At 56.5% G+C, this 22581-nt stretch overlaps 1 protein-coding gene across 5 annotated transcripts in view; it reads right to left on the bottom strand.

Annotated features, from left to right (window-relative positions):
* ARHGAP27 (Rho GTPase activating protein 27) overlaps nucleotides 1-22297 on the bottom strand; it is a 32950-nt gene extending 10653 nt beyond the window's left edge. The window contains exons 1-4 of one of the 5 annotated variants that reach the window (XM_021066832.2): nucleotides 22111-22297; nucleotides 21544-21721; nucleotides 21014-21146; nucleotides 18817-19485 (exon numbers count right to left, since the gene is read on the bottom strand). In XM_021066832.2, coding sequence (XP_020922491.2) covers nucleotides 18817-19467 — 651 coding nt within the window. In that variant the 5' untranslated portion in view covers nucleotides 19468-19485; nucleotides 21014-21146; nucleotides 21544-21721; nucleotides 22111-22297. Of the gene's footprint in view, nucleotides 1-2888; nucleotides 3021-14160; nucleotides 14261-18816; nucleotides 19486-21013; nucleotides 21147-21543 lie in introns of those variants that run through there. The other 4 variants (XM_021066833.2, XM_084984200.1, XM_021066834.2 and 1 more) reach the window with 4 other exon arrangements.
* Nucleotides 22298-22581: the final 284 nt, after the last annotated feature.

Here is a 22581-nt window from a genome sequence, read left to right as displayed (position 1 = left end):
CAGCAGAATAGCATGCGGAGGGTAATACCGTTTTCTAAGAATGCATACTGGTACAAGGGGAAGGGCAGCTTTCAAAACGATAAACTGAGCACAATTCCAATTTTGCATTTTTAGAGAGCTTCCAAAATGCTAGCGGAAGTCATATCTGGGCAGTGTAGGGATGAGATTTGTTTTTGTTTAGTTTTTTCTTCAAATTTCCTGGGAGTCCTCGTCGTGGCTCAGTGGGTTAAGAACCCAACTAGTTTCCATGAGGATTCGGGTTTGATCCCTGGCCTTGCTCAGTGGGTTAAGGATCCGGCATTGCCACAAGCTGTGGCGTAGGCAGGCAGCTGTAGCTCCGATAGGACCCCTAGCCTGGGAGCCACAGGCCGCAGGTGTGGCCCTAAAACAAAAACAAAAACAGACCCAAAAAACCCTTGTCTGCAGTCTCAAAACTTTTTAAAAAAACATCACAAGTTCGAATATATATATATTTAACTGAATCACTTTGCTGTACATCTGAAACCAACACCGCACTGTAAATCAACTATGCTTCAACAAAAATAAATATCTAAATAATTAATTAGAACATACATGACGCTGCTACCCACCCCCCCCAAAAAAAAAACCATAGAAGTTCTGTTGCTGTAACACCTTCACTAAGCTGTAAACTGCTCGGGGAAAGGAAGGAAGCACGTCCTGCTTACGGGGGCCTCTGATTGGGCCTTGGGGAGGCGCCTAAAAAATCATTCATTTGGCCAGCAAAGATTGGCCAGGCACTGTTGGAGGCACTGAGAATGCAGCCACGGATCAACGAACACAAATCTCTGCCCTGGCAGGGCTGACACTCCAGTGCACTTGTGTGTAAAGGGCGGGGAGAGACGAGCAGGGCGGTGGTGAAACACACAGCCGGTCAGCGGTGGCTCCGACAAACAAGAAAACAAAACTAGAAGTGAGTGCTGCTGTTTCAGACACTGGGGCAGGTCTCAGGCACAGAGGCGGGCAGGAAGAGCTGGTGTACAGTCCACTTCTCTCCCTCACCCCACAAGCTCCTGTGTGGCTGAGATGGGACCTTTCACCCCACTTCTTCATTCTCTGACCACGGCAGCCCCCCTGTGGCATCCTGTATCCCAACCACACTGGCCCGTTGACCCTCCGCCACACACAAGCACCAACGGCATCTTCCTTCCAGGCTGCGGGCACATCTGCTTTGGCTCCATTCCCGCGGCCTGGAGCCTCCTGCCCCCCTGCCCCCATGTGCCCCCTGCCCCTCCACCCCCCACTGCTCTCATTCCCTGCCTGTCGGAACCCTGCTCCTCTTGCCAGTGCTCTGCTTGCAAGCCTCACCTGCGGGAGGCCTTCTCCCTCTGGTGAGACATCTAATCCGCTGGCATGTTGCTTGTCACTCTGTGGGGCCTGATGGCATGCCTTGGTGCTCAGTTCATTGTCCACCCATCTGCCTACCTTCTCTACCCCCAAAAGGCAGGAGTTTTTTGAGAGCAAGATTTAGGATGATGTAACCGAGCAGGGCTGCCCCCCAGCATTTGGTCCAGTGCCTTGAGGCACACAGCCAATTCACCAAAAACTCTTACGATTTGAGTACCCAAGTCATTTCCATGCCAAACAGCAGCAACAAACAAAAACCAAACACACCTGACACTCAGTGGGGTTAGCTTTGAGGAAGAATGTCCTGAGAACGAACGTTCAAGCCCAGGAAACTCCTTGGGAGGACAGGATGGAGGCGGAGGGGAGAGAGAGGTGATAGCCAGGCACACCTCCCTCCCATCCCAGCTGGACCCACTGAGGCAGGGGCCTTGCCCATCCCTGGGACAGGGGCTAGAAGGGCGCCAAGGAAGGGCACGGGCTCTCCGGGGCGGGGAGTCCCACGTGGCCAGGCTGCTGGCCGTGCCCTGCGTCCACGGGAGTCCCAGGCTGGTGCGGCTGATGGGGATTTTATACAAGGAACACCCCCAGCCGGTATGGAGGGGGTTTGGGTGGTAGAAGTTTTGGGCCCTCACATGACAGGGCTGTGTCACCAGGTAGAAAAGACACAATCACACTGTGGGGTCCAGACTGCAGATCAGAGGCCAAATGGGGGCAGCGTGATGCCCTTTGGAGGGAAACAATCAGCACGGGGGCCCCGAGACATAGGCTGCCTCGGGGGCTGTGAGCGGCCTTCGTTTGAGGTGGGCAAGCAGAGTCCGAACCCTGCAGGGGATGAGGGATGCTGTGGCCCTGTGGAAAGATCTGGACTGAAGTAGCCCCGAGACCCCTTCAAACTCTAGAGCTCTCTGTGGAGCCCCCGCAGTGCTAAGAGAGAGGCACTTTCCTCTCCTGGAAGCCAGGTGCAGCCAGGAGGACCCAGGTGGAGCCAGGTGCAGCCAGGTGCAGCCAGGCCCTCAGGCCCTTCTTTCCCAGGTTAGAGTGGGGCTGCCACCCCGCCCCCAAATCCTAGAGGCCCAGACCAGATGCAGGCCCAGCCCATCAATGGGGGCCAGACCAAGGTCCCAGAGGCTCTTGGGGTCCAGATCCCAGTCATGTTAGAGACACGGGGTCCCTGCGTGGGAAAGAGGAAATGGTCTCCCACTCAGCCCGGAGAACAGAGTGGAGAAGGACCCCGGGCCTCAGGCCTCTTTTATCTGCAGTCCCCCCCTTACCCACAGGCAGGTGGCAGGCCCACCTCTCTTCCCACCACCTAAGCATCCTGGGGCCCCCCACTCAGACAGGAGGGGCCTGGGAGAAGGAAGGAGGAAGGAAGGGAGGAGTCCCCAACCTCTGTGAGGTTTCCTGCTCCCTCAGCTCCTAAAGGGCCGGAGGATGGAGGGCCACTGGCAGCCCCTTGCCCCTGCGGGCCCCTCTGCCGTCCCCATCCGAGTCTGAGCTCACCCCCCAATGCCAGGCTCTCCTACCTGTCTCTGCAGGCCCCGACTCTGCCTCCGGGTCAGCTTGGCAATCATGTCCACCATCCTGTGCCCTCAGAGCTGCTGGGATGCAGCCCTGGGAAGGTTTTGGGGGTGGAGCTAAGGGGCAGAACCCCAAGGCTGGCACAGGGCAAGAGGGAAACAAGAAGTTGTGATGGCGGGAGGCTGAGCCTCCAGCCCATTTCCTGTCAGCGCTGCGGAAGTGCTGCCTGAGACGGAGGCTGCCTGAGACAGGGTGGGGTGGGGGTGGAGGGCTCAGGCCGGGGTATTTTTATGTCCAGGGACACCACTGACTGCCGTACTCAGCGCTCCGATCACCAGTGAATTCTGAATCCCAGACACAGCCATGGGGCAGGCACCCCAGAGGGTGGCACTGGGCGCGCAGTTGGGGGAGGGGTAGGCTGCACAAATGGGGGCAGGCAGAGGTGGCAGCTGGGTGCTTGGGCCTGGGCTGCTGTTGATGGATGGGACAATGAGTGGCCGTCAACTCACCCGAAGCCCAGGAAGGATATGATGGAAAAGAGGAAGCTTGTATGGGGGGGGTTGTCTCAAAGAGGAAGGGGTCTGGGCAGATGTGGCATCAGAGGGAGCCAGTGTCTGGATCCCTCCAGCCACGTGGGGGGCAGGAGGGGTTCTGACCACAGCACCATCTACCCGCCTGACTGCCTAGGTCTGCCCCCTCCAGCCTTGGTCGCCAAGACACATGCCCCCACCCCCACCTGCGTGCCCACTTCATGTACAAGGACGCCTCTGCCCCTCCCCCGCTCTACAGGGACTAGCTCCCCTACCCTATCTTTTTTTTTTTGTTTTGCTTTTTAGGGCCACACCCACGGCATATGGAGGTTCCCAGGCTAGGGGTCAAATCAGAGTTGTAGCTTGTAGCTGCTGGCCTACACCAGAGCCACAGCAAGACTCAGATCTGAGCTGCATCTGCAACCTACACCACAGCTCACGGCAATGCCGGATCCTTAACCCGCTGAGCAAGGCCAGGGATGGAACCTGCGTCCTCAAAGATACTAGTCAGATTTGTTTCTGCTGCGCCACACAGGCACTCCCCCTACCCCGTGTTAAGAGCTTCCTTCTGGCCTCTCCTCTCTTCACCACTCTCCAGGTGGGGGCTCAGGGTGGACACAGCATGTCCTGGGGGAGAAGCTTCGGCCCCTCCTCCAAACCCCTGGTGACCGTCTTGTCTTCAGTTATCCCCTCAGAGGTGCTTCCTCCCCAGCCTCAGGTGCCCACCACCTGCCAGCCCGGGGGCTCTCCCCGCACAGTGACTGCCCAGCTTCCAGTTCAGCCTCTGGCCCAGGGCCCACCTGGATCTCAGGACTCTCATTGCCTGTTTCAGTGACCCCTCTGGCCCCAGCTCCCCTCCTCCAGGCCCACATGCCCCAGACTCTCCTCCTCGGCACCCACTGTGGGCTCGGGACACGGACACCCAAGTAGAGCCAGGCATGGCATGGATTTGTGTGGGACACTTGGGGAGACCCCATTCCAAGCAAATCTAGGACTTAGGCCCTACTCTGCCCTCAAGACCCTAGTGTGGCTTCACTGCCATCACCTGTGCCCCAACTCAGAAGCCTGGCAGCCCAGGGCAGACTAGTCCCAAAGAGGCCTGGAGCCTTGACACTTGTCACACATAGGACACATCCCACTGCCCCCACCCTGAGGGCCAGAGACCACACACACACACACACACACACACACACACACACACACACACCAAGAAAGACGAAGCCAGCCTGGGAGATGGGAAGGGCCTCTATAAATTCCACAGCAGCTGAGCCACCCGGGAGGAGCTGGGGTGGGGGAGGGGGGAGAGGAGGCCAGACTTGGAACCCAGGGCCTCAGCACTGCCCTGCAAGTGGAACTGGGGAGAAGGTCTCCCTGTGGCAGGAACCAGGAGTGACAGTGGCAGCGGGAGGGGGGGTGGCTGGGGCCACAGAAACGGCAGCCAGCACCCCACCAGCCACTCCTCCCCAGTAAGAAGCCTGGCTCTTCTACCTAGGGTCTCCCTCTGGGCTCCGGCCCCACACTACAGGGACCGAGCCAAAGCCACCCAGCTCTGGCCTGCTCTCGGTCACAAGGCTGGCTCCTCAGGCCTCTTGCCTGGGCCTCCCCTCTGCTGGTGGGATGAGGTGGTGACCACAGCCATAGCGGGGTTCTCCTCCCTCCCCACATCTTCACACTTTGAGAGGAACATGCTGGGGGATGGGACAAGACAAGCCAGTTGCAATCACCCTTCTCTCCCCAAACCCTCACGCAAGGGTTGGGGCAGGAGCAGGTGCCACCAGGAAATTCCATGAGCTCTCTGGAGCCGGAGGCAAAAGAAATGCCTGCCGAAAAAGAGAGTGACTAAGCCCTAAGGGGGCTGAGGCGGAGGGGACAGGAGCTCCTTGGCTGACTCTGAACCTGCTCTGGGCCACCCAGGTTGGGTGGAGGGGGAGCAGGAATGAACTGTGATCTTTGCCCGCAGGGGCTTGGCTGTGTACAGAGCCGCCCCTGTTCTGGCGGCCAGCCCTCTGAGCACGGCTTCCCAGGACAGAGTCCCGGCTCACTCCGTATCCACCCTTAACCCTGAGCCACAGGTTCACCAACGTGCAGTGGGAAGGCTGGGGGTCACCGGGCAGAGTCCGGTCCTCAAGCCTCAGGGTACTGGGTGGCGGGACATGCCTGGCTCTGCCCCCTGAGAGCCACCCAGTGACCTGGGGTGAGGTTCTTCTGGGTTTGGGGCAGAAGCTCCATTCAATTAAAGAGAAAAAAGAATGGAGCCAAAGTCCAGAGACCTGGCTTCTTGTGTAGACTCTGTCTCAGTTTCTCTCTGGGGAGCCCCTGGACTCTCTGAGCTTCCGTGTCTTTATCTACAGAATGGGCTACCCTCATTCATCCGCCTCCCTCCTCTCACAGTGTTGTTTGGTGTGAACAAGCCAAGCAGGCGTGTGAGTTCCCACACCCACAGGGCACATGGGGAAGAAAGTGGGGCTGCACTTCTGCTTTTCTGGCTTTGGGTTTCAGCTGAGTACCCTTGGCACTAGACTCTGCCTCTTGGTGACCTCACGGGACTGCCTGCTTGGCCTGCTCCTCCAGGGCAGGGTGGGGTGAGGGGTGGAACCCCTGGGCCACTTGCCACCCCTTGTGCTCTGAGTGAGGCTGGCAGGAACCCAGCGTGTCTGCTGCTGGGCAGGGAGGAATCAGAAATGACCTGTCAAGGGACCTGCTGGCCAGCACAGGCTGTGACTAGGAGCCAGGCTCGGGAGGTGGGAAGAGCTGCTGGGATGGTCATTTTCTGCTGCCTCCTCAGGCGAACCTGTGCCTGTGCTCACCGTTGCTTCTCCCTCCCCTCATGGGGGTACCGGGTCCCCTGCCCAAGCCAACCTCCCGGTCTGGGCCCGGGGAAGCCCACTGCCTCTCATGTGCTCAGAAGCTGCCTCGTCTCAAGTCACCAGCCCCTTCCACCTGGCTGCCTTTGTCCCTTTGGCACTTCAACAAACTCAAGTCTCTCCAACTTAAAAAGAAAAAATGTACCCCTGGACCCAGCCCTCCCCTCTCATCCTCCTTTTTGGAGCCAACTTCTTTTTTTCTTTCGACTGCACCTCCAGTAAATTCCTGGGCCAGGGATTGAACCCATACCTGAGTAGCAACCTGAGCCGCTGCAGAGACAATACTGGATCCTTAATCTGCTGCACTACAGCTAGGATACCTCAGAGCCAAAATCTTTTTTTTTCTTTTTCTGTTTGGCTGCCCTGAGGCATATGGAGTTCCCAGGCCAGGGACCAGATCCAAATCACAGTCACGACCTACGCAGCAGCTAGAGCAAGGCTGGATCCTTAATCCGCTATGCTGGGCCAGGGATCGAACCTGCAACCCAGTGCTCCCAGGACACCGCTGATCCTGTTGCACCACAGCAGGACTGCCAGAGACCCAACTTCTTGAAAGAGCGTGTGGACCCATCATCTTGTCACCCCTCACTCAGATACCCAGCCCCTTGCTGAGGTCTGCCACAGCTTGCTGGGGACGAATTTATTTCTGGTCTAGCCTGACCCCTCTCCGGTACTTAGTCCTTATAATTCTCTCTCTCCTGGACGGCCTCAGGCCGTGGCCTCTAGCTGCCTCCTCCCTTTGCCCAGCTGCTGGGTGCTTGGTGTCTCATGTCTGCTTCTCACTCTACGGTGGTTAAAGCTCTATCAACTTTATTAGGAAGAGAGCTTGCAACTGTATCCAACTGAGATAAGGCTGAGCCATCCACCTGCCCCCTGGACGACCTTTGTACACTGAAAAGATGCACAACTGAGTTTGTCTTCATCTTCGTCCCCATCTCAGCATCCCCTCTGTTTCTCAAGCAAAGACCTAGAGGCATCCTTGATTCCCACTTCCCTTGCATCACCTGTCGCAGAGCCCAGACGACCCGACCTGCAAAAGCTTTTCAGACCTACTAGTCCCAGGTCACACTGGGGTGGAGGAACAGGAGAACATCACCACGAGCAAGCAGATATTCGGATCTAAAACAGACATCCCACAGGACAACTGGTCTGGTCTCTTTAACACGGCTGTGTCAGAGCAGAAGAAAAGGGAGGGGCTTGCCAAAGGCGTAAGAGACAACCAGAAGCAATGGATGCACAGGATTAGATTCCCGTACTTGTCTTAGGATAATGGGGGAAAGGTGACTGTGGCCGGGATCTTAGATGATTCTAAGGAATTAATGTTACTTTTATTAGATATAAAAATGCAGAGTTCCCATGTGGCTCAGGAGGTTAAGGATCCAGCACTGTCACTGCTGTGGCCCTGGCCGGGGAACCCACATGCTGTGGTACAGCCAAAAAAAAAAAAAAAAAGATATAATAATGGCATCATGGTTATAGAGAAAAATATCATTTTTAGGAGCTACAGACTAAAGTTTTCAAGGGTAAAATATGATGAAGTCTGGAATTTATAATTTACATTAATCTTTTTTCTTGGCAAAAAAGATAGAATGGGAGTTCCCGTTGTGGCTCAGCAGAAACGGACCCGACTAGTATTCATGAGGACATGGGTTTGACAATTCCTGGCCCTGATTAGTTGGTTATAGATCCAGCATTGCTGAGAGGTGTGGCATAAGTCACAGACTTGTCTCAGATCCGGTGTTGCTGTGGCTGTGGTGTAGGCTGGCAGCTGTAGCTCTGTTTTTCAACCCCTAGCCTGGGAACTTCCATATGCCCCAGGTGCAGCCCTAAAAAGCGAAAAAAAAAAAAAAAAAAAAAAAAAAAAAGATAGAACAAATATGGCATAGAGTAATTGTTAAGTCTAGGAAATTATGTTCATTTCCGTATTCTTTTTGCTTTTTTGTATGTCTGAAAAGTTTCGTAATAAAAAAAAAAAAAAACCGTCAAACTTTAACTATCCTGCATCCTCAGTGTTACTATTCTACGAGGTATCTGTAATTTCTTTCATTCTTTTTTTTTGTTTGTTTTGGTTTTTTTGTCTTTTTAGGGCCGCACCTGTGGCATACGGAGGTTCCCAGGCTAGGGGTCAAATTGGAACTACAGCAGCCGGCCTACACCACAGCCACAGTAATGCCAAATCCAAGCTTTGTATGCGACCTACACCACAGCTCATGGCAAAGCCGGATCCTTAACCCACTGAGTGAGGCCAGGGATTGAACCTGCAACCTCATAGTTCCTAGTCGGGTTTGTTTCCACTGAGTCATGATGGGAACTCCATATTTGTTCTTTCTTTCTTTCTTTTTTTTTTTTTTTTTTTTTTTTTTTTTTTTTTGCCATTTCTAGGGCCCCACTGGTGGCATATGGAGGTTCTCAGGCTCGGGGTCTAATTGGAGCTGTAGCTACCAGCCTACACCAGAGTCACAGCAACGCTGGATCTGAGCCACATCTGCAACCTACACCACAGCTCACGGCAACGCCAGATCCTTAACCCACTGAGCGAGGCCGGGGATGGAACCCGAAACCTCATGGTTCCTAGTCGGATTCGTTAACCACTGAGCCACGACGGGAACTCCCATGTTTGTTATTTCTTACATGGAAACAGACCGGTCCTTCCAGCTCTCCCCTATTCCCAATCTATCAGAGACAAAGTAACATCTCTCCCTTCAAGGTACAGTTCTGGGGCCAGGGATTCTGCAAACACAGCAGTTTAAACATGTCCCACTTCTCTTCTTCTCCTACCTGCTACCTTTAACCATCCAAACCAGGCAGGAGCTGGGGCAGGTGAGTGGGCAGGACCTGGCTGGCACAGGGGAGAGGCCCTGAGACAGACGCTGGGACCCAGAAAACCCCGGGCAGAATGTAGCCCGCGATGGGACCCTAGGATGAAGACAGGGTGAGCCTTGTACCCCCTTCCCCGAGACCCCTTGCCCCCAGGAGCCGATGGGGAACCAAGCAGATGGGCTAAGCATCCTCTTCCCTTAAAGGCTGGGCGTGCGGAAAATTCCCACTGGCAGAGACACCGCTGCTCTAGGGACCCCCACCAAGTGGGACACTCCAGCAGCTCGCCCCCAGCCTGGTGAGCAAAGACAGACAATAAACTCCACTCCTCCGACAGCCAGTGGCTGGAGAGAGGTGAAGCAAACAGAACCAGCAAACTGGCCACGGCTATCAGGCCCCAGTATGACTCGGACGGAGGACACGCTGAAGACACCATTACGAATCATGGTAGGAAGAAGACCTTGCCAGTAAAAGTGGATGGGACACCTGGGTGGCCATCCAGAAAAAAGAGATAATTAAAGGGGAGGCTTCATCTCACTCTGTGCACTCAGATCTAGTCCCAGAGGGTCAAAGATTCAGATGTAAAAAGTGAAGCCATAAAAGCAATACTCAAAGAGGAAAATACGAGCAACATTCTCTATTAAAAAACGCCCTTTGTAACAAAGTCTCAACATCTAAACACCATAAAATAAGTGATTTATAGTTCTGGTCATGACTCAGCAGAAAAGAGCCCAACTAGTATCCCTGGCCTCGCTCAGTGGGTTAAAAATCTGGCATTCCAGGAGTTCCTGTTGTGGCACGGCAGAAGCAAATCCAACTAGGAACCATGAGATAAGGGTTCGATCCCTGGCCTTGCTCAGTGGGTTGAGGATCTGGCTTTGCTGAGAGCTGCGGTATAGGCCAGCAGCTTGTAGCTCCAATTCGACACCTGGCCTGGGAACTTCCATATGCCACAGGTGTGGCCCTAAAAAGCAAAAAAAAAAAAAAAAAAAAAAAAAAAGAGGAAAAAGATAAGAAACTGGGGGGTTCCAGTCAGGAGAGCTAATATGCAAAGCAAAGAAAACACAAAAGAATCACATAACTAATAAATTTCCACAAGCTGAAAAAATACCCAAGTCTACAGACTGACAGGGCTCTGAGAAAAAGAATCCCCACACGGCGAACCCTCTGGAGCAGGTGGATTAGGAGCCCCAGGGAAAAGCAGAAGCTACTAGTGAAGAGGAGGGTGCAGCAGCTGGAGAAAAGGGGCCTCAACAGCAAGCTGATGAAGGGGAAGAGAAAACCACAAGTAAACCAATAAATGTCAAATAAGCCATTAGTAATACAATCAAGGACAGTATATCAATTGTGTTCGTTTTTGTTTTTGGCCTCGCTCTCAGCACGTGGAAGTTCCCGGGCCAGGGATCGAACTCGACCCGCAGCAGTGACCATGCTGGATCCTTAACGCACTGCACCATGTGGGAATTCCCTAGCATAGCAATTGTTAAATGAAATGCAAACAGATTGAATGATCCCATTCAAAGACAATCAGCTTGAGTTTAAAAATCCAGTGATATATACCAAAAACATTTTTTTAAAGTGATAATGGTTAAAAAATAAAAGGAAACTGAGATACCAGCAAGTGCAAAAAGTAAAATAACATGAAATCAAAAGGAAGCATGACGTTAAGGTGGAGTTTCAGGTTAATGCACTAGGCAGGATACAAAGGGACATCACTTGGTGACACAAAGGCAGGATTTGTGATGACAGGACAGTCAAAATCTGTAGGCTCCCAACAGCATCACAGGCCAAAGAAAAAGCAAAAACTATTGAAAGTACAAGAAGAACTTAACAGAGTGAATTTAAGTGGGAAATTTATTTATTTATTTATTTTAATTTTTTTTGTCTTTTCAGGGCCGTACCCACGGCTTAGGAGTTGAATCCGAGCTGTAGCTTCTGGCCTACAGCACAGCCACAGCAACGTGGGATCTGAGCCACGTCTATCACCTACACTACAGCTCATGGCATTGCCAGATCCTTAACCCACTGAGCAAAGCCAGGGATCAAACTCAAGTCCTCGTGGATACTAGTCGGATTCGTTAACTGCTGAGCCACGACAGGAACTCCTACGTGGGAAATTTAATAAACCTCTATCAGAATCAGAGCAAAGGGGCAAAAAAGAAGCTTACAAAAGAAATGTGTTTGAAAAATACAGTCAATAAACTTGACCTGACACATATGGAACCTTACAACCCTTAAACAGAAAATGTACAGTTTTTCCATATCTATGAAAAGCTCTGAAAACTTGAAAAAAAAAGAAAAAAAAAGATCATTTACTTGGCCACAAGGAAATTCAAAACAACTGGAGCCTTTATAAATCCCGAAAAAAAGGAATACTTTCCCGGTAAAATATAAAGTGGCCAAAACTAACTAGAGAACCAGTAGAAGACTTGAAAAGATTGGAGTCTCTGTCATGGCTCAGTGGAAGTGAACCTGACTAGCCTCCCTGAGGACGAAGGTTCCATCCCTGGCCTTGCTCAGTGGGTTAAGGATCCGGCGTTGCCGTGAGCTGTGGTGTAGGTTGCAGACGTGGCTCAGATCCCGCGTTGCTGTGGCTCTGGCGTAGGCCGGCAGCTACAGCTCTGGTTCAACCCCTAGCCTGGGAACCTCCGTATGCTACAGATGCAGCCCTAAAAAGACCAAAAAAAAAAAAAAAAAAGAAAGAAAAAAAAGAAAGACTAATTACCATTGATAAGGAAAAAAAAATTCTGCCACAGAAAAAGCACCAGGTCTGGAAGGATGTGCAGGAGGCCGAACTGCAGAAACCGCTAGGGTTCACCTCGGACCCCCCCCTCCAGGACAACAGGAAGATCCTGGATTTCCCTCTCCCCTGAGAGATTCCGGGGTGGGGGGCTCCTTGGACGTGCCACTGCAACTGTCCTTTGCTTGCCAATCTCTCCCCTTGGACAGAAGCTCCCTGAGGGCAAGGACCTCCTCTGAGTTTTCCTGGTCTTGACCCATCACTGACTCTCCCGTTTACTGAATCCATGAGCTCAAAGGTGAAAAAGCCCAGCCTAGTTATCAGCCCACTAGGATGCCCCGAAGTCTGCAAAGCTCCCCAACTTGCAAACCTAGGAAAGCAGAATGCATGGAAAGAAACCACAATCCAAATTTTATTTTATTTTATTTTTTGCTTTTCAGGTCTACATCTGCGGCCTATGGAAGTTCCCAGACTAAGGGTGGAATCAGAGCTGCAGCTGCCGGCCTACACCACAGCCACAGCAGCGTGGGATCCAAGCCTCGTCTGTGACCTACACGCCAGCTCAGGGCAACGCTGGATGCTTAACCCACTGAGGGAGGCCAGAGATCGCACCCACGTCCTCATGGATGCCAGTAGGGTTCGTTACTGCTGCACCACGATGGGAATTCCTATCCAAATACCAAATATTTGTAATGAGGTTAAACTATTTTTATAGGGGGCAGAGTCATTTACAAATTCAGTCAATGTGAGGAATGCCGCAGATGTGCAGATGAAGAGGGGAGATGGCTGGCTGGACCCGGAGGCAGGCCCCTTCTGGGCTTCCCCTCTCATGGGGGCCTCCAGGTAGGGGACAGAGATATGGGGCAGGACCATGGAGCCCAGAGCCTGGACTGGACAGGCCTCAACTGGCCTAGGAGGCAGCTCTGGCAGTCCCCTAACACCATGATCTCATTTGGAAACAGAGTCTCCAAATTTTATTTTATTTATTTATTTTTGTCTTTTTAGGGTGGCACCCATGGCACATGGAGGTTCCCAGGCCAGGGGCTGAATCAGAGCTGCGCCTGCCGGCCTACACCACAGTCACAGCAACACCAGATCCAAGGCACGTCTGCGATCTACACCACAACTTATGGCAACGCCAGATCCTTAACCCACTGAGCAAGACCCAGGATTGAACCTGCGTCCTTATGGATGCTAGTCAGATTCATTTCCGCTGAGCCACGACCGGAACTCTCAGAGTCTCTGAATTTTAGCAAGCTTCCCTCCCTGGGATCCAGCCCAGGCAGCCCCACTTCTCTCCACAGCAACTAACATCAACTGTCCCCTCCCTGCCCCACTTAGATCCAGCTCCAAATCTCCGGAACACTCTGGAACCTGACCATGCCTGATCATCAGCTACCCCCCGCCCCCACGTCATGATCTGATCGTGGGCTTTCCCATGCCCGGACCTGGCACAGACTGGCCATGGGGCTGGTGTTCAGCCCCCACCGCCCGCCCCCACCCACCTCCTACTGTGGGTCGGACAGCTCCAGGAAGGGAAGAAAAAAGAGCCACAGAGTGAGGCCAGCTGGGGAGGGGCGGGGGCGCGGGAAGGAAGTGGGGAAGCAGGTGCACTTGCCATAGGTGGGTTTGTCTCTGGAAGCCTGGAGGCTGAAGGGAACGGGAGACCGAGAGGAGAAACGAGGCCCAGGCTGGGGGAGTGGGGACATGGCCACAGCCACGAAGTCTGCAGCGGGGGAGGGGGCTCCTTTCTTCCCCAGGAGCTGGGGGCAGGCAGGGCTGTCCATGGCCACGAAAGTGGGGTGATGGGAGGGGAGAGCCAAGGACTTGCTCTTTCACCAACTAGGTCAGAGGCTGACCCGGGTCAGCCTGGGCTGCAGGTGAGTTGTGTGTGGGGGGGCAAGTTCAGGTGTGAAGAACCAGCTGGGCTACCGCTGGGGGTGGGCGGAGCTGCTGGAAGGACGGAGTCCTGACAGGACGAGGGGACTCATGAGACCCTCAGCTTGGCCTCCACCACCCCTGCTCTAACCAGCCCCCTCTCCAGAAGGCCCCCTTGGCTGACCCCAAAGGGGGACCCAGGTGGGTCTGCCAAGGCCAGTTCCCTTATCTCAGTCCCTGGGGCTGCCCTTGGAGTCAGTCTCAGGGAGTGTGAGCCAGAGCTGGGATCCAGTGAGGAGGTGGGGCGCCTGGCAGCACGGGGCCCTGGGTGGGTTCTAGGACGGGTACAGGGAAAGGCAGACCCAGAGGGGAGTCGGGGAGAGTGGGAAACCTGCCCCCACCCCCAGGGTCCCGACACGACTGGAGGCGAAGGGTCAGAGTCACTCACAGTTCCTGGTAGAGGAGGAAGGTGGAGGGAGGGCCCTGGGGCTCCTTCCAGTCCAGGAGCTGCTCGGGCTCGGGTGAGGTGCCTCCCGGGCTGTTTGCATAAGAAGCTGCAGAGGCCCCGGCCTGGAACCCCTTCCTCCCTGCAGCCAATGCCCGGGAGGCAGGGGCGGGCTCAGCCCAGAGGGCCGGCCTGGGCCTTCCCACCTCTTTGTCGTCCTGGGGAGGGGAGGGTGACCACACCCTGAAATCCCTGGGTCAGAGGTCTCCCCCCACCTCCCCACCCCTGCAGCCTCTGGGGTGGAGTCTCAGAGGCCCCTTGGGGGGGGGGAGTAGAGTCCTCCCCCCTCTCCCCACCCCTCCCTCCACAGAAGGTGTGCTTCTGCTCTCCTGGGAGTGGTCAGCTGCAGAACACAGATCTCCCTGGGCAGCTCGGGCTTTCCTGCCTCCTCCCTGCCCCCTCGACAGGGCTGGGCAGACAAAGGGCACTCAGAAAAATCTGCACTGGAGTTCCCATCATGGCTCAGCAGTTAATGAATCTGATTAGCATCCATGAAGACGTAGGTTCGATACCTGGCCTCCATCAGCGGGTGAAGGATCTGGCGTTGCCATGGGGTATGTAGGCCAGCACATGATTTGACTCGATCCCTAGCCTGGGAACCTCCATAGCCTTCAGGTGAGGCCTTAAAAAGAAAAAAAGAAAAAAAAGAAAAGCCAGCACTTGTTTGCCTTAGGCTTGCCTTGTTGCCAAGCCTGAAAGCCACCTGGCTGAGACTGAGGACTGAGCCTGGTGGCCAGGGTGGGGTTTGGGGTCAGGAGGCCTGCGACTGACCTGAATGCAGCCACCTCCTGGCTCTGTGACCTCTGGCCAGTCACTGGGTAAACGGTGGGGGGAGGGGGTTACCACGCCTCCTTCCGAGCTGCTGGAAGGACGAGACTAAGTGAGGGCCCACGGGACCTGCAGTCCTTGTGGTGTCTGGCTATGCCTTGTGTCTCTTGCTAGTCAAGAGAAGGGTGAATGGCAAGGCCATAAAATGCCCTACATGGTAGAGGCTCCTCTCTCCAGGGGCAGAATGTCACTGTCAAGCCCTCCTTGTCCTTGTCCCTCTCCACTTGTCCACTGGCCCACCAGCTGGGCACTCTTCCCCACCTCCATCCACCCATCCGAGGAAGTGGGTCCCCCCACCCCCGCTGCGCTCTGGGCCCCTCACTTCTCCCGGGGTTGGCATCTCTTCAGCCACCTCCTCGCCATCCTCAGCCTCCCCCTCTTCCGGCCCCGTCACTTCAGTTCAGGGGGAGTCTCCACCATAGGCTTACACCTGCCTCGGGACACACAGCGTCTCCCCTGCTGCCAAGCTTCTGAGACTCGTCTCCACTCACAGACTGTCCTCACTTTCATTCCTCTGACCCTTTGCTCTCTGCCTTCGGTGATCCCTGACAAGGTGGCGCTGACCTTCTGGTGGCCACTTCTGACAAATGTTCAATGGACTTTATCTGGACGCTTCTCCTCGGCTTCCAGGCCAGCACCACCTGCTTCTCTCTTTGTTCCTTGACTATGTCTTCCTCTTATGCTCCTCTCTCCTCCCTCTGTCACTCCAGTGCGGTGGCTCCAGGGCTGTCTCAGTGGATGCTCTGTCCACACTCTCCACACCCATGGCTCTGCCATCACATGCGAAGGCCTTCTCCTGGCACAGCCAAAGCGGGCACCGAATCTTTCCTCCACTTCCTCCTCCCTGGCTGTCCTGGCACTAAACGGCACCACTGTCTGCCCTGGGAGGCTGGAGCGCCGCATTTCCCAGCCACCTCCTCAGCCCATCAGCCACCAGGTCCTGCTGAGTCTACCTCCCAAATCCCCTGTCATCACCGCGTGCCTGGGGGACCACAAAGATCCTCCTCCATTCTCAGAGGCCCAGCCGCAGGGGTCTTTCCTCAACCCCTCTCCCTTCGAGAGCGTTCCGACTGCTGCAGATTAAAGTCCAAACCTCTGGCGAGAGCCCATGAGCCCCTGCTCAGCAAGACACCATCCACTCTCCACCTGAACCCCCATTCCTGAGCCCCAGTGGAAAGGGCCCCAAAGTGCCACATCTTCTCACACCTCCGCCGAGACCCAGGCACCATGGCACCCCAGTGAGGCAGCTCCACCACAGACGTCCTGTGCCATGCGCCAAAGCTTCTGTCCCTCCCTGCAAATATCCTGTCTCAGACAGTGACACCCCATCCCCCCAGAGCTGGGGCTGCACCTCAGTCACCTTTGGATCAGAAGGCTCACCTGATGCCTGGCAGGTGCTCGATTCATTCACACTTAGCGAACAGAGGGGAAAGATAGGACCTGCTTCTCCTGCCTCCATCAAGGAGAAAACAGGCAGGCTCACCTTTCAGGAAATCCCTCCTCTAAACGCCGCCTTCAACAGCTGAGAGCGGGGTAGGATTTCTTACCCAAGAAGGAACCCCCCCTCCCCGCCCCTGGAGTTTGTCAACATGGTGGGGGGGGGGGTCAAGGGAGGCCCACAGCTGACGCTCAAATAAAGCATAGTCACAGGGAGTGTGGTGTTACACCCATCACGCAGGGGAGGAGACAGGACCAGAGACGCTAAGCGACTTGTTGAGGTCACACAGTGAATGAGGGCCAGAAGTGGCCCTGGGTGGGCAGCGTCTCTCGGCCAAAACCCAGGTCTCTGGCAGATGCTCCAGCTCCTCCCTGTGTGAGCACCACCCCCACATCACCCCCCAAAACCCCGCTGCAACCGCTGGAGCTGGGGGAAGAGGGGGCAGTGAGCCTGGCTGCTGAGGGGGATTTCTCTTCTCAAGAGGCTCGGGGATCTGGGGGTCTTCCCTCCCTCCTTCTCCCTCCTTGGTCCCGGGCTTTGGGGTGGTGGCCGAGCTGCAGAGCCAGGGCTCACGGTCAGGGGACTGCTTCTCTCCGTCTCTCCTTAACACATTCAGCACAGGCTCCGGGTCAGGCCCTGTGCCAGGGGCTGCGCTTCAGAAGCAAGGCCGTGGCCCCTCCCTCGAGGAGCTAGGAGTGCACCTCCAAGGGCCAGGCATTCCCACCGTCACAAGGACAGAGAATGCGGAGAGGCGCCAGAGTGCGCCGCCCAGAGCCTGCCCAGGAAACGCCGGGGGAGGAGAGCTGGCACGCGGCCGTCTATCCCAGAGTAGCTGTCTGGTGGGTTGGGAGAGGCGCTGGGATCAAGGATTCGCCCACCCCCTCCGCCGCCCGCAACTCCCCCAGCTCCGGATCCGGGTCTCAATCTCCTGTCACACGACGCAAGCTGTTCTCCGCTCTGGCCACTAGGGGGCGGGGTGCCCCTTGCAGAAACCGGAGCAAAGGTGGCGCGAACCCAGAGGAAAAGATACTCGGTGAGACCCCAGCTAGTCTTGGTGGACCACCTACAACCTGCCAAGCACTTCCACGCCTCACGTCGTTTAAGGCTCTCAACAACTCCAATCCATTGGTATTGCCATGCTTGTACACACGAGGACATTGGGGCCAGGGGAATGAAGTAGCTCGTCAGCAGCCGGCAGAGTCAAATTCGAGTCTCTGTAGCCTCAAATCCTGAGCACTGCCCCAAAATGAGACGAGGCGGAGGTAAGACCCAGGGACTCGAAGATAAGGATGGTTCCTCCTCCCTCTGGGAATCCCAGACTCAGTCCCCACGCGTGGCAGGCATTGATATTTATTGTAATCATATTTGGATCCAAAGAAGGAAATCAGAGACTCACAAGCTTCAGGGGTCATTCATCCACCATCCCTGACCCCTTCCGTCTAGACACAAACTGAGACCCTGAGAGAGGAAATGGATTGCCCAGAATTGCACAGCTGTGGCACATGTCAGAAGGGAGCCTGTGCATTCCCCCCCCAACCACCCCCTGAAAAGTCCCTAAGTTTGAAGATGTCAGGGCCCCCAAAGGATCCTGAGGATGTGAGAGTTTTTAAAACGTCCTCTATTTTTAGATTTTCCAAATTAACATAACCGGATTCTGAGGTGAAAAAAACACCCTTGCTGTAACTGGACTTCTTTCTGAAACAAATCCATCGAAATTAAAAGTAATTTTAAAAAGGAACTAAAACGTTGGAACCGGCCAAAAAAGGAAGCAGACCCCTGACTTTCACATCCATTATTTCCCTGACTCCCAAGCTCACGTGAGAAAGGCAAGGCAAGTAGAGCCGGCGGCTGCAGGGCCACAATCTCCTACTGCATTCCAGATGCGAGTCGGAATTGGTGCGGATTTTAGAAAGGTAACCCGCGCACATACCTGCCACACGTGACCTAACGCTCCCAGCAAGGCTTAGGCAGCACCCGGCAATCCGGTTTACTTGCACTTTGCAGCAAAACATGAGTATTTATACTAAATGGGTCGCACATCGGTTCAAGTCAAATTTTGCCATCAACTGAGTTGCAAGAAAACCTTTGCGCTCCAGGGAGCTTTGGCATTTGGGGACTGCAGATAAGAGATCGATCGTGAGTGAGACTGTATCCCTCTCGTTTCTGGGGTGGGGAAAGTTAGACTTGGCGTGAGCGAGCTGGTCCAAAGTCGGCGGACACTGCTGCTCCGTCGAACTGGACGCAAGGCTGAAGGGGTCTCCTAGAGCCCGGGTTCCCGGCGAGCGTGCCCTCCTCCAAGCCCTTCTCCCCGCTCCCGGCTCCCTGTGGCGTACCTGCTTCGGGTGTTGCTCCCGAGGCTGGCCGCGTACGTCCTGGATGGCCTCATAGACGTTCTCGGAGTCGCTGCGCGCCAGGGGCCGCGGGCACACCCACGAGCCCGCCACGCTGCAGGCCTTGAAACTGCCCCGGCTCCCGAGGAGGCCGGCAGGGGGCACGGCGGTGCGGGCCAGGTCGTCGAGGGACTGCGCGGGCCGCACGGGCGCGGTGGGCCGGGTATACAGGCAGGCGGGGAGGCCAGGCGCCAGGCTGCGGCGCTGGGTCACGTTGCGGCCCCGAGCCAGGCTGCACAGGGAGCCGGCGCGGTCCCGGGGCTCGGCGGGGGTACCATCAGGACCTGCAGGCGCCGAGGCGCTCACGAAGCGGTAGTCATAGGCGAGCGGTTCGGAGGCTGTCGGACCTGGGAGCGGCGCGTGTGGCGGGGTGGCAGGGTGTCCGAGTGCCGGCAGCTCGCGCACGTACTGCGCGGGCAGGTAGAAGGGGCGGCCGCCGGGCTCGCTCCGCACATGCCACCAGTGCTCTGTGCTGCGGCGCAGCAGTCGGTAGCGCTCGTTGGGCCGGATGGCGACTCGGCGCCCATCTTTGCCCGTGTACTCGAAGGGATGCTCCACCAGCACGTACACGTCTCCCTCGACGTCTGCCGCCATCGTGGCCACGGCCTGTCCCTGTGGGCAACAAGAAGGAGCGGCGCGGAGGTCAGCGCGGAAAGCCAGGGAGCGCACGGCACTAGGAAGACGGAAGACTTGGGTTCGAGTCCTGAAGCTGCAGTCAGCGTGTGCGTTCGGGGCTCAGCTTTCCTATTTCTAAAACAGGGGACTTGGGGAGTTCCCATAGTGGCTCAGTGGAAAGGAATCTGACTAGTATCCATAAGGGCAAAGAAAGGTTCGATCCCTGGCCTCGCTCAGTGGGTTAAGGATCCAGCGTTGCCGCGAGCTGTGGTGTAGGTCAAATAGGCCGCTGGTATCCAGCGTTGCTGTGGCTGTGGTGTAGGCCAACAGCTGCAGCTCGGAGTCCACCCCTAGCCTGGGAACTTCCATATGCCGTGGGTGAGGCCCTAAGAAGATAAATAAATAAATAATAAATAAGTAAATAAAACAGGGGACTTGGATGAAATAATCTTTAAGGTTCTCATTCTTACACTAGGTGATGGAATTAAGACAGCCCTTTCAATCTGTGGCTTTGATTATAAAGTTTGATCCCCTGATGGATAATACCGGTCCAATTTTACGGCCAGAGAATCCTTGCCTCAAAGAGATGGGGTGATTGCTCACGATAAAGTGGACGCCACATTTGCCTCAAAGTTGATTGGGTCTCAGTTTCTGCATCTGTGAAGTGGGAAGACTAGCCCCTTCCTCCACCTCCGGTCCTCCCGCCCCGACGCATACAGCCCTCAGGGAATCGCGTCCTCGGCACCTCCTCTCCCCACCCGGCTCCAGGCATCTGAGCCCCAGGCCTGCCCGGACAGGGTTCGCTCTGCCCTGGGAGTGTCGCTGGCCCGCTTAGTCCAAGGGCTCTGGCGTAAGTGGCCATGACTGCCAGGGCCGGGGGAACCGGTTCTCTCGGTTTTCTCTTTCCTTCCCCAGCGGCTTCACCGCAGACGTGAACCTGCAGCCCTGCCCGCCCATATCGGCCAGCACCGCCCCTTGTTCTCCGGCTCCCACCTCCCCCTCCCGAGAGAGGCTCGGCCTCTCGAGGCCTTGCCTGGCCTGTGGCCTCTACATTGCCCCATGAGAGTGGCCCCTAGACCATGCACTTATGACAGTGACTACCCCTGCGATGTACCCAGGGGCCCCTCAGGTTCTCCTGGAGTGACCACCACAACCCGCTTGGCCCCTAGTGTGTTGGGGGAGGGGGTCAGAGTCTAATTGTAAATCTGCTTTGTGGCTGGTCCCTTCAAGCCTTTACATCGACAACACCTACTGCCCCACAAAGATGGCCTGTGACTGGCAGCTGGGAGCTCAGCCTCTTGCAGAATCTGAGGGACCCAAGGTACACGGTCGGCCGGCGGGGCGCAAAGCGCTCCTTCTGTTTCTCAAGCTTTCCTTGATGGGTAAGGGGTATAAACGGAGTGACTGAGCACACGGAGCCCTGGAGGGGGGTGGGCGTCGGTGAGCTGACCGGAGCTAAGCCAACAATCTCAAGAGAGGACACCTTTTCTCACCACCTTCCCCCGGACCCCCGCCGCTCACTCACGTGGGCAGGGCGGGCCTCACTGAGCCCATGGGCTGGCAGGGCGGAGCCGGCGGATGGATGCAGGTTAGGTCCCCGCCATCTCCTTGGGCGGGGCTTCCAAGAGTTCGGCTGGAGAGACCTCAGGGAGCCGGAGCTGGCAAGGGGAGCAAAGAGGGAGAGGGGTACTCGGGAGGGCTGCCTCCGTCTCCCAAGGCGTCTGTGTTAGGGAGGGGCGAGAAGCCAGACGGAGTTTGCTGGTGCCGGTGGGGATACTGGGGGCGCGGCCCGGAGCAGAAGGCCTGAGGGAGGGGTAGGGGCAGGGAGGGCTGCGACCAAAGGGTCGCCGGCGGGTCGCGAGCCGAGCCAAGGAAGGGTAGCGTCCCGCCCCTGCCCGCCCCACCCCCACGGGCGGGAGTCGTTGCCCGGGAGCCTCTGCTTCCCGTGGGCGCAACGCTCAGGGACTGGTCGACCAGGGCTTGCAGTCTCGCCAGGACGTTCCCAATCCGAGCCAGGCCATTTGCATTCTGAACCGTCCGGATTGGAGGCATTACCCGTTCCGGGCCGGTTTCCGTCCTCCCCAGGCCCTTTCCGAAACAGCTCGGCTGGGCCTGGAAAAACTTGGAGCAGGGTTCCCATGGCAGGGACGCTCCCTTCCCACGGCAGGGAGCCGGAGCGCAGGGTCACAGGCAAGGTGGGGAGGGGACCCGACCCTTGGCTCCTTCCCCGGCCCTGGGGGAGCGAAGAGAAGGAAAGGGCTGGTGGGGAGCCTGGAGGACCCCTGGAGCGCGAGGACCGACCCGTCGCCAGGAGGTGCCCTATGTCCACTGCCCAGGAGACGGACGAGAGCCACGGCGGCGCCAACGCCTGGGTCGGCGCTGGGGGCCTGGGGCTGGGTCTCTCGTACCCCGGGACAGGGGGCCCTTCGCCTCCCATCTCCTCCCAGAGGGAGAGGAGGCTCCTTCCCGCGCGGCCCTCCTCTCGGGTCCGCGCAGCTTCCTCTCCAGCGCGGTGCGAAGGGGCTGGCGCGCGGTGCTCCCGGGTGAGGACCCGCCGCCACCTGTGGTCTCCCCATCCCACCCCAGCTCAACACCCCGCCCAGTCCGGCCCGGCCCCGGCACCTCGGGGTGTCCGCTCGCTGGCCTCGCCTCCACTTGTCCCGGCGGGCGCACGGGGCTCGGCGTCCGGCGCTCCCTCCTCCACCGCCCAGCTCCCGCGCTGCCCTGTTTCCTGTTCAACAATATAGCGAGGGAGGCACCAGCGGAGAGCACCCGGCAGAACTTCCTCCCCGGCTGGGGCTGCGGCTGTGAGAGACAATCCCCGGTGTCCTGGCTTCCTGTCCCCTCTGGGACGGGCCAGCGCCCCAGGAGCAGAGACGCCACCCCCTTCCCCTGCGCCTCCCGGGATCCTGGGCCACACCTGGCTGTCTCCTGCAGGTGGAGGCAGCAGGGCCAGGATGGTGGGACAAGAGGCAAAGAAGCCTCCTCACCAACTTTTTGCCAGATTTCCTTCCCAGTGCTCTATTCCATCCCCCTTCCCACCATGCCTGGCCTTGATCTTTGTAGGGGAGGAAGGCTCCCCCCCCAGTCTGT

The sequence above is a fragment of the Sus scrofa genome, chromosome 12 (assembly GCF_054392235.1).
Source record: "Sus scrofa isolate SSC_HxYL_T2T_F1_AM1 chromosome 12, Sscrofa_HxYL_maternal_Yorkshire_Landrace_v2.0, whole genome shotgun sequence".
NCBI classification, from domain to species: domain Eukaryota; kingdom Metazoa; phylum Chordata; class Mammalia; order Artiodactyla; family Suidae; genus Sus; species Sus scrofa.
This window is presented reverse-complemented; position numbering and strand designations above follow the sequence as displayed.